Raw genomic sequence first — 11122 nt, 5'->3', positions numbered from 1 at the left:
CATAGAATGGAGATGGAGAAGGGAGGAAAGGATTTTATCCTCCCCGAGTTATTGAACTTGGAAAAGTTTAAGGTTTCAAAAAACATACATTTCTAGAGGCTGCCGAGAGGAGAAATAACGTTTCGCCTACTTATACTTCGAATTTGGGGCTGAAAATTTGATAGGAGGAGCAGCTCTGGATGGGGAAGCTGCTGTCAAAATTTCAGGTTGATCGGAGCAAGCGAAGGTGGTGAACCGGTGGTCGGTAGCGGCGGCGGTCTGGAATCTTCCGGCGGCCGGTTCGGAGACTTTCCGGCCGGTTCTCAGGGTGAGACCGGCGGCGTTGGATCCGGGGCGGAGAGAGCTTTCTGGGATATAAAATTCCGGCGGAGGGCAGTCGGAATTTTGGTCGAAAATCGGGAAAAACAAGGCTGCCCGATTTTAGGGTTTTGGTTTTTAGGGTTTAGGAAAAAATGGTGGGCTATTGGCTCTAGGGTTAGAACAAAGTGCATGATAACGTGATAAAGGATAAAGTGTAGAGACAAAGAGATAGCAAGAGAATCATCATCTTATTCATTGATAGGAGCCCTTTATATAGGGAATTACACAATACCAATATGGTAAGGATATGAATACATAGATCTAGTCTAACTACATATCCTATTGGCATAAAGTCAAGGCACACATAGAGAATATCCTAGAACATATACATATATATATATTTATCAACAGTTGAATATCAGAACTATATTACTTTTCATCATAAGCATATATTAGTGCTTCTGGCCAAACATAAATTTCTCCAATGGACTAAATGACTCCATAGGTTCGGTAGCAACATAAACTTCTGAGTAAGGTTAATAGAGATAAGTGCACATCACATATTGAATAGGAAAAAATAAATCTTTTGGTAAGGTTAACTTTATTAGTGATAAGTGCATATTATTTGCTGAACACGATCTATATTTGTGTAAAAGCTAATGTTATCGCGACTACACCATCGATTTGTCAAGTTTAGTACAAAGAATGGTATGGATTGGTGACAAATATATCATTACACCAACATAATATAAGGCGGAGTGGGCATCAAAATTAGCAAATATATATTTACTGGGTAGAGTCAAAACACTAGGAAATGTATGATTACAAAATAAGGTCATTTGTTTGTTAGAGATGTGCAATTTACTTCACTAGTTCACTTATAAGAACTTTCGTATAAAGTAGAAATTTGTGATTTAAGTCGGGATTTTATCGGATATATATTAAATTACTTTTCTTGTCATTTCAATTTTATTTAACAGAGATTGTATTTGTCTTATCATTTTAATTTTATTTAACGGATATTGTATTTGTTTGTTTTACCTCCGATGAGCAAATGATTTTTCCATGTCCAAACCTTAATTTTAGAAATAATTTTAATATTTGGAATTGAAGTATGTTTGTGAATTGTGACCATCACCATGGGAATACCCGACCAGGTACTATCATATTGAGTAATAGCCCATCACATCCCACAGTCCAAAGGCTTTGTTTTCGAACTGCTAAAACCCCAGGTCTCCATCGTCTTCATCCACACAAGTTCACATACAAAAATTCTCAACAAGCTAAAACCCTACAAACCCTTTTACTTGATCAGGGTTCTTCACAGCAAGATAGATAGAAATGCAAGGCTTGAAGCGACTCACCCGATCTTCCATATCTGCTTCTTCTCAAACCTTGAGGCCCAATGAGAACAACAAGAATCTCCATCTTCTTCCACCAAGCCAGCATTTCTTAGCTCAAAGAACCTCCAATCGCTTCTTCGATTTTTACAAGGTACCCAGAATCAAAGTTTCAGTCTTTTTTCCTAATTGGTCAGAACTCGGTTTTGATAATCCGAATTGGGCATGACCCATTTCGTTGCAGCTGGGAAACAAAGCGGCTGTAGAGAAAGAGCGGGCTCGGCTGTAAGTACTATTTTTTTTTTTCCCTTTTTTGAGTTCTTCTTTCTGTGTGTGTTTTGGGGCAAATTAGTTTGTTTGAGCATGTAACATATTAACGGATATTGCTTTAATTTAGGACAGTGCAGATGAGCTTAATAGGGGGTATTTTGCTGACATGGATGATCTTAAGAAACATGGTGGAAAGGTAAGTCAGCACTATGATCAACTCTGTCGAAATTGTTTAATCTTCGTGTGGTTTGTTTTTGAATTGTGTTTTGAATGGTGATGAATTGGAGTTTTGGGATTTATGTGGTTTGGATAATTGTCATGAAACATCAGACATTTGTGTGGGGTGAAGAGTTCCTTATCGATTGAATGGGATTTGAACTTTTGATTGTTTCCAGACTTTTTGAAAATGTGGACTGCGGATGATTTATGCTGCAAACTAATATTCTAAGAGGGATAATGCGTGTTGTTTCTGACCATAATGAATGTGTTCAACCGTATTGGTGTTTGATCTTACTATCCACTCGTAGCAGCAATTGTGAGTCATGTCTTGTTTAGATTTCTTTTCTTTTTTGTAAATTAAAACTAGGACTATTGTATGCAGGTATCAGAGTCAAATAAAATCTTATTTCCTGCTATGGTAGCTGTAAAGTTCCCTGACTTGGAAGTAACCTACTCTGATGGCAAAGCAGTAAAGCTGCCCCTTAGACCCAATGGAAATGAAAATGTGGCTGATGCCAATGTCTCAGATCTCCCTAAGGCATCTTTATACTGCCTTTCATTTCGAGCAAGTGCCCAGGTATTATGATATAAACTAGCTATACAATTGTCTTAATTTGTTTTTCTGTTTTCTTGAACTCATAAGGAGTTATACTATCAATAACATCTACTATGATAGAACACAAAACCAGTACAATTAGGGAAAACAGATGACAGATGAACTTTTGGGGTGCAAAAGAAGATAGAAACTCATTCTAGTTACTTATGCTCTTTCACATGAAGAGGAAAATCGGTATGGTTCTTTGAGGATTTCTTCAATAATAATAAAGATAGTAATATCTATTTTGGAATTGAAGCATTAATTTCTATTCTGAGTACCACTTTATCATTTACTACCATGGAACACTAGTAATGTTGAGCTTAGAAGCTGGATATTACTCTGCTACGCTGCAAAATTGGTTTACTTGATAATGACGGATAAGATGGGGAGGTTTATGGAGACTCAATTGCATTTCATAGGTAGTGTAATCCTAAAACTTGCTGAGTAGACTAAACTGGAATTTGTTCACCAATGCAGTATAGTCCACCAAGTCCCAGGACTCCTCTCATGGAGCCATAGGATATGCCCGAAGATGCATTTAGATTTTAGACGGTTAAAACAGTTCTCTTAATATGGTAGAGATGCCATACACTATTGATATTTGATTCACAATTGCAGCTCTTTAGTGGTTCTGTCTTGTAAGTTTAACTGCCTTTTTAGGGGTGCCATGGCATGTAAGTCTTCAATCTGGTTGTATTCGAGATGGGCAGTAACTTTATGGGAGTTAATTGTCCAAGGATATGTTATCTAGGGTTCGTACTGTATGTTTGTTAAACTTGTTCTTTTACTGCATTAGTATTTGTGGTTTCTGTTATTGTTGCTGTAAAATAAACATCTGTGTCCTTCACAGGGAATGATTGATTCTTGGAGTGTCCCTTTTGTCGATGCTTTCAGTGGTTCGAAAGAGGTTCAACTATTTGAGGTATGTGGTGATCACAAATTTAAGACACATGAATGGTGTTCTAGTTGGATGTTCCAGTTAATGGCTTAATGCCCTGTATCAGCTATCAACTATATGGTACTTACGGAAAAGATATGCTGTCAATGGGTTGATTATTATTGCAATGGTACTATATCACATAACACCTCATAGATCAATAATTTCAGCCTACTTTTTCAGTGGTACAGTCGTCTGTTCATTTTTACTTTATTGTCCATTCAACATTTTCTGTGTGCCCCCTAGACAAGTCCACCCATGAGGACACATAGTTTATTGATATTTCTCAATGCTTTACCACTGTGAATATAGGTATCATTTTGAATGGTGAAATCTCTGATTCTTTATTTCAAAAGATTTCCCCAGATATCATTCATAGACTCAACTAACTGTAACTTGTGAGCACAATTGCCGCTGCTTGTGTTGTCGGAAAATTGATGATCAAATCCAAGTCACGTGAAGTTATAATCATTGTCACAAACATATTACATATAGCTGATTTTGTTCACCCTGTAGTTTACTAAAAGTGTATAACTGTAGTTTATGAACATAGCATCCTGTTTGTGTGTGTTATTGAAGGAATTGGTTATCGAAATCTTAGGCACATGAACTCTTGTCATTTTTGTTTGTTTTTTTCCTTCTTAATTTTCTATCTTAATTATGTTACACATAAGTTAATAATGAAGGTTCTGCAGGTGTCATTTATAGACCAGTGGCTCTTATGTCGGACACCAATTAAGCAGCTTCTACTTCGGATCATGAAGAAACCTAAGCATGATGAAAACAAGGATGCAGTTAAGAGGCAGATAGTATATTCATTTGGTGACCATTATTACTTCAGAAAAGAACTTAGAATCTTGAACCTTCTGACAGGGTATGTAAGCTTTATCCTTATGTTTGAGTTGTATTGTGTGCTATGTTATAGTTTTATCTTGACAAAGTTTAACCTTTGTTACTGCTGTCACTGTATAGGTACGTATTCCTGCTTGATAAGTTTGGTAGAATAAGATGGCAAGGCTCCGGAGTGGCTACACAAGAGGAGGCATCGTCCCTTCTCTCTTGCACATCACTACTCTTGGAAGAGAAATAAGGCAGTTGAATCTTATCTCCTGACCTCTATGTCTTGAGTTGATTGCAAGCTCCAAACTCAAGGATTCTAGACTAGAGCAATTCTACCTCATAATGCCACATTGTGATTTTTTTTTTTTGTTTAGTTTTTGTACAAATACACAGGTTTGGCTTTTCAAGTTAGCTCCGTTTCTCTGATAATTTTTGCTCAACTCGGAATCAAATGTGTAACGATTAACATGTTAGGGTAATTTCTGCAATCTTTCCTATGCTGAACAGTTATTATCTGCTGAATATTATCTCGTCTTCATATTCTTTTAAACACCAAGCAACTCCAGCAATTTCATTTTTCTGGGTGTTTTTGATACCTCTCTGTAGAATTGGCCATTTCAAAGATCACTCTCTTACTGTGAAGAAGAACCTCTAGGGCATGCTACCATGCTTGCTCATTGTGATTCCTCCATACTGGGGAATCCAAATACCTAAGTCACCCCTGATTGATTGTAAAGTCACCCGTGATGGATTACAGTCGCTCAAGCCACTAGTGTATTGGTTATTGTGATGTACATGAAGGCAGATCTTCTAACACCAAGGCCAAAGCTTAACATGGTAATAATTTCTCCAGTCATCACCATGTAAAAGCTGTCTATGAAAGTATGCCTTTAAACAAAAACCTGTGCAAGTAATCTTTCTTTGCTTTTTTGCAGTAGAATCAGGACCAGTACAGTTGGACAGTCGATCTATGAAAAAAAAAAAGGCTTGTACAGAACTATAGATCACAATATTTTCTTAGACTAATTGGTTGCTAAGCAAAGTAGAGGTGAAATCTCTTTACTGGCATGCATGTGATGTGGTGTTCATCGTTGAACTATTTTTTTTTTTCACTCCATTTCATTTAATCCAAAGAAACTTAAAAAAAAATAAAAAAATAAAAAAAAAGAGAATCATGAATCCTAATCCAACCCATAATGATCATGTAACGACATATAAATTTTAAAGAAGTCTTCGAAATATTATATACAGTATAAACTAATAACAACAAGAAATAAATTGGCTACTCGATGTGTCAATAATATATGAAGTCGTTATTTTTATATTTTGGTCTTTCAAATAAAAATCAAGAATGCTAGGTCGCAGTTACTCAGAACAAAATACGTAGGAATCGAATCATACACATAGCCTTCTCCTTTTTGTGTATAAAATACGTACAAGTATAGTAGTATTGTAGGGTTTGAGGTGAAGGTAGTGTGTGTAGGGAAGGACAACATCATGAAGTAGACTAGTAGAGGTAAGGTTGGTGTGTCATTTTCGTTTGCCCGATCGAGAATCAAAACAAGATTGGCATCCACGTTCTTTCTATGTGGCTATGTCTCCACGTCATTCTGGTACATCAAAATGGCAAAGCTCTTCCCACTTCCCAGACCTTATTAGCTCCCAGCTTTCCACTTTGAACAGGCTTTTCCTTCCTGAGATATTTCTTAGATTCCCAAAATGCCCTTGTTCAAACTTCAAACTGCTTTTTTCTAGTGAAGTAGCTTGGCTTGGAAGTTGCTTTTGTAATTTGTTATTGGAAAAAGGAGGTGAGAAAGGAATCCAGAATTAAAGAACATAAGCTATGTTTTGGACTTTTGGTCAAGTCAAGAGAATAAAGTATTGAGATGTTTTTCTCAAATCTTATAACTTGATTAAGTCATTATAAAGTCAAGGACTAAGGTTAAGTCTAAGAACAAACTTGCTCATGCGGCCCCCTTTTATTTGGGTAACGTTCTTTCTATATTTTCAATACTATTGTTCACAAGTGGAGGGCCACTCAGACGTTGGGGGAGAAACTTTTCAATGAACACGACTTATTTTCTTAGTTCTTACAAAAGAAATATCATCGCTGCTCCACAAGAATAGATGCAAACCGAATTTATGTCACACTCCCTTTTACCGAAAGAGAGAGGAAGATGATAATAATTCTATCCGGAGAGTCAAAAAAAGCTAGCCATAGAAATCCAACCAATCAAAATCGACTTCTCATTGTAAAAATTATTAATTTAATGTCTGAATTCAATTTTCTTTTAGTTCTCAGATAATATAATTCGATAAACATATTTTTTATAAAAAAAATATTTCATTAATAAAACTCATGCCAAAATGGAAACAAAACATCGTTACATTAGGTAGTTTGCTCACTTGTTTGTGAGTTTAGCAAATGATTAAACTAAATACAAAACAAGATACCAAAGAAACATAAAAACTTGAGTCAAGACGCTCAATTGCGATACTTCAAGCTTCATAAATCCATCTAGCTACCAAGCTATCTAAACACTGCAACTTAAGCCACAATCAGTTTGAAATCAGGCGGAACAACCCAATTTCAAGCATGACTTTTTGGAGTTCGGGTTTAGACCCAAGCCCACGGACCCGAGCCCATTCCTAAACCCTATCAAACGTGTGTCGCTTTCCGCCGACAATCTTCGCCAATCCTATTGTCAGCTAAGACGACTTGGCCACGAGCACTATTGCCTAGTTCTCCAGCGTCATGAGCAGGGCTGATACGACGAGTGCTCGTTGGGATCCTCTTCCGATAGAGACCGAGTTTGTGGTTGTCGCCATTGAAAAGCCTGGAGGCTAGAAGGCCACCGTCTTACAGCTCTCTCATGTTTCGATTTCAATGAGAATCATCTCCTTCACCGGCGTGAACCAGCTTTTTGCCAAACCTAATTTGCACCAGGTTCTTTCATCCTCAACTACCACAAGCAAACGTTGCTGCAACTGGGGTCTTGGAGTCATCGTGATCGAGACCATGGCATCAGGACTTGAGGAACCAATGCCTCTCAGATCCCTAGAAACCACATATCTGCCACCTCGTAGGCAGTTAAGCTTGAAGCCCACCGTCGTTGGTGCGAAACCATAGTTTCACGTCTAGAACTCGATCTGCAATACTCATTTCATTTTTTCTTTCTTCTTAACTAAAATTACTAATTCGATGACCATATTATCTCCCACGTAACGCAACAAAATGATAAACCTTGTATCCGAAGCAGATTCTACGTACCAATGTGTACTTACACTATTAATATGCAGGTTCTCAAATCGTCGTATGCGGAGATCGGATAAAGACTAGAGACCCTAAATTCATTCATTTCATTTTCATTTTTGATCCGATCAAATTAAACGCCCATAATAAGTGTATTTCTTATTTGAGTTCATGTCCTCACCTCCTGTGTTAGAAACATTTATTATGATTATTATTTTTTTTTGTTAATGGTATTAGAATACATATATGATAATACGATATGGATAACCGGATTAAAATATTAAATATTAATTGCTCGATTCATTTACACCGTGATCATCAGAGTCTTTTTATTTATTTTTAGAATAAATATGATCGGAGTCTTGTTTTCCCAAGATGCAAAAATAAATAAACAAATAAATAGTTCAACTTATTCATTGTTTTTGGGACGAAGTTTGTGAAAGTGTAGAGGAGGGAGGGGTAGCAAAAGTGACGAAACTGAAATGACAGAACTACTCGGACCCATTCACTCAAATCAGTCAAATGGACAGAAATGCAGAGCCGACGCAACGCACCGTCAGTCAGTCAAGCCACCAAAATTAATTACTCTCGCTCTTCCCGCCATTTTGTCCTACATTTTCATTTCCAATTTCGCCCCCACACATAAATGCTCCAACGCATCACGTCAAGATCACTTCCTAAACAGTTTGTTTTTGTTTTTTTTTTTTTTTTAGTTAAACTATATATTAGTTATTAATTAAATTTTATTTTACAATTACATCTTTTACACATCATCTTATACAGTTAAGGACAAAAATTAACAAATTAAGACAATTTAATATGCACATGCCATCTGTCACTACAATTTTACCAGAATACCTTTCACTACATATTATACTGCTACTGTCGATAGAATGTGCTACTGTCGATCAATAGGTGCTACTACCGATCAAAAGGTGCTACTACTGGTGCTATTGCATTTTTTTTTCCGGCTATTCTCTGATTGCTAGCGCGCTGCTACTGCCAACTCTTATGCTAGCACACTGCTACTGCCAACTCTTATGCTAGCACACTGCTATTGTCGACTCTATGATGTTAACGCGCTGCTACTGTCGATGCTAGCATGCTGCTACTGTCGAAGATGCTACTGTCGATTCCCAGGCATAATAACACTAATCCGGCCACAATCCTAATCCTAAAACCACCATTACCACCAGCAACATTACTCACACCACTCCCCCCCAACTTCGTTCCTAGATCACACAAATTCCAAAGATAACAAGCAAATCAAATCCCAAATCAAATTCTAATTAAAGATAACAAGCAATTTCCAAATCTGACCACATATAACAAAATCTGCCCTTGAAATCCACCAAATCGAACTCATTTGATCTCACAAACCCACTCCAAATCCCACCAAGCTCATGCCTCCGCTTTTCTTCACTTCCAAATACAAAGCTAATACCTCCAACGCCATCCTGATCCAAATTGATTGAAACCTTTGCCCAGAAAAGCATCCAATTGGCGTCCAAATTTCCTCAGCCGTCGTCGTCCTCTTCGAGGCGCCGCCGCCGTTGTCCTATCGCAGATGTTGTCGTCGAATCACCTCCGCTTTCGTCGTCGATTCACCGACGTCATCGTCATCAATTCATCGATGTCGTCAATCTCGTCATCGATTCACTGCTGTCGTCGTCGCAAAGGGAGAGAGAGAGAGAGAGAGAGAGAGAGAGAGAGAGAGAGAGAGAGAGAGAGAGAGAGAGAGGATAAATTTTGCAGAGGTAAAGAACCAGATCGGGGGGTTGTATGAAGAAGAGAATGGCATGAAGCGTAATTGTTTTGAAAAATTTGAGCATTTTGGTCTTTTACCACAAAAACTCGGGTCAGGCCTGTTACAATTTCATTTTGGGCTTGGACTCTTGTCCTAATCTGTACAACAAGAAATATAAGAAGTGAGTTTTTTGTGTTTTTAAATTTGGTCACGTGTTACTATGTAATTTTCTCTTTTTTTTATCCTTATTTTTTATAAATGAACATTAATCTTAATATATAATTAATTGTACTAGTACGAGTGTGTGACAGTATCGTCATGTCCAACGTAGCTATAATAGATTGAGACATTATTTTTCAAGGTCTAATGATAGTGTGTGACATATTGAAGGATAGTGACCATTTGGTTTACTCTATGAAACGCGCACATCTCCTGATCTCCTGCGCCTTCTCATGGAGTTCGTCTCCGACTTGAGGTTACTTGCTTTTAGTTTTCCTTTATCAATTTTCCTTTTATGTTCTTGGTCTTTCTTTTCCGTTACTTATTTTTCTTGTGTCTCCCAAGCCTCCCATAACGCTTATCATGCATTTAATTTTGATTTTCCAGGAAACATTAATTTTAATAGCTATGAGGTTGCGAGTAGATTGAGACTTATATTTGTTCAAATAATTGAATTTTGTGTGACATATCGAACGACGGTGACCAACTCAATCGTGGTTTACAATCTTCCACAGCAAAAGACAGAGACCCATACCCCAGAAAAATGACGATTCTGTCCCCGGTTTAACCCCCAACGCTTAAGAAATGAGGGCTTTTTAAGTAGTTTAATCTGCAACAGTTCAACCCCTCTCACATCGAAGCGTGTCACATCTGCTTCAACCGTCGCTTTCTTTTTATAATTATCCAAGAGTAATTATCCAAATCCTAATCCCTCTCTCTTCTCCTTTTGCGCGCGTGTAGTTTCACGCGCTGAGCTTCCTTCGGCGAAGGGCCTGGGAGATAACTTCCCCGCAAAGACAACCCTTTATTTTTAATTTTTATATTAAAACTGTACGGAAAGTGTTGAATCATTTGAACAGATATAAAATAAGAGTGATGCTAGAGACACCAAACTTTTATACAAAATTAGAATACCAAATTATGTGGCATATGCCATATCATTATCTTTAAATGCCATGTCATTATGTAATTAGCTAGTCATTTCTATTATCTAAAAACTAAATTAGCCTATTCTAACACAACTAGATTTGTCTTATAAAAATAAAACCTTGAACCCTTAAAACTCATCTTAAGAAAAAAGAATGTCAACATTCAGATCAACCATCATTTTTTTGAAATTTTTCAGATCAACCATATCATATTGTCCACCAAATTTTGTTTAGCTTTTCTGGATCGTTAAGCACTATTTGTATTAGTACGCCTCACAACATCCCAATGATCTTTATCGTTAATTTGATTATTATCTTGGAAGAGAAGAGATAGAGGAAGGTGAAAGTGATCGATATCATCACAATTTGGCAGTAAAATGTATTTATTCATTTTGGTTATCAATGGTAGTAGGATCGAAGTTTATTATGCAGCAAATCCCAACAATGGTATATTTTTCCACGATGAATGA

The 11122-nt window shown here is 37.1% G+C and overlaps 1 protein-coding gene across 1 annotated transcript; it reads left to right on the top strand.

The window, feature by feature from the left end:
* Positions 1 to 1551: 1551 nt before the first annotated feature.
* Positions 1552 to 4818, top strand: LOC101304550. The gene is made up of 7 exons (XM_004294003.1): positions 1552 to 1794; positions 1885 to 1925; positions 2043 to 2106; positions 2512 to 2706; positions 3578 to 3649; positions 4360 to 4538; positions 4637 to 4818. Exons 1-7 carry the CDS (start codon positions 1642 to 1644, stop codon positions 4752 to 4754), a joined length of 822 nt encoding a protein of 273 aa, XP_004294051.1. The 5' UTR covers positions 1552 to 1641; the 3' UTR covers positions 4755 to 4818.
* The last annotated feature ends 6304 nt before the right edge of the window (positions 4819 to 11122 follow it).

Source organism: Fragaria vesca, linkage group LG3 (genome assembly GCF_000184155.1).
Source record: "Fragaria vesca subsp. vesca linkage group LG3, FraVesHawaii_1.0, whole genome shotgun sequence".
NCBI classification, from domain to species: Eukaryota; Viridiplantae; Streptophyta; class Magnoliopsida; order Rosales; family Rosaceae; genus Fragaria; species Fragaria vesca.
Note: the sequence above shows the minus strand (reverse complement) of the source record. Positions and strands in the feature narration are given on the sequence as shown.

What these genes read in the sequence shown, in the direction of transcription:
- LOC101304550 (XM_004294003.1), top strand. Translation starts at nt 1,642, where the DNA reads ATGCAAGGCTTGAAGCGACTCACCCGATCTTCCATATCTGCTTCTTCT. An exon ending in TTAAGAAACATGGTGGAAAG is followed by an intron (nt 2,107 to 2,511) that starts GTAAGTCAGCAC and finishes TATTGTATGCAG; the next exon opens with GTATCAGAGTCAAATAAAAT. An exon ending in CATTTCGAGCAAGTGCCCAG is followed by an intron (nt 2,707 to 3,577) that starts GTATTATGATAT and finishes TGTCCTTCACAG; the next exon opens with GGAATGATTGATTCTTGGAG.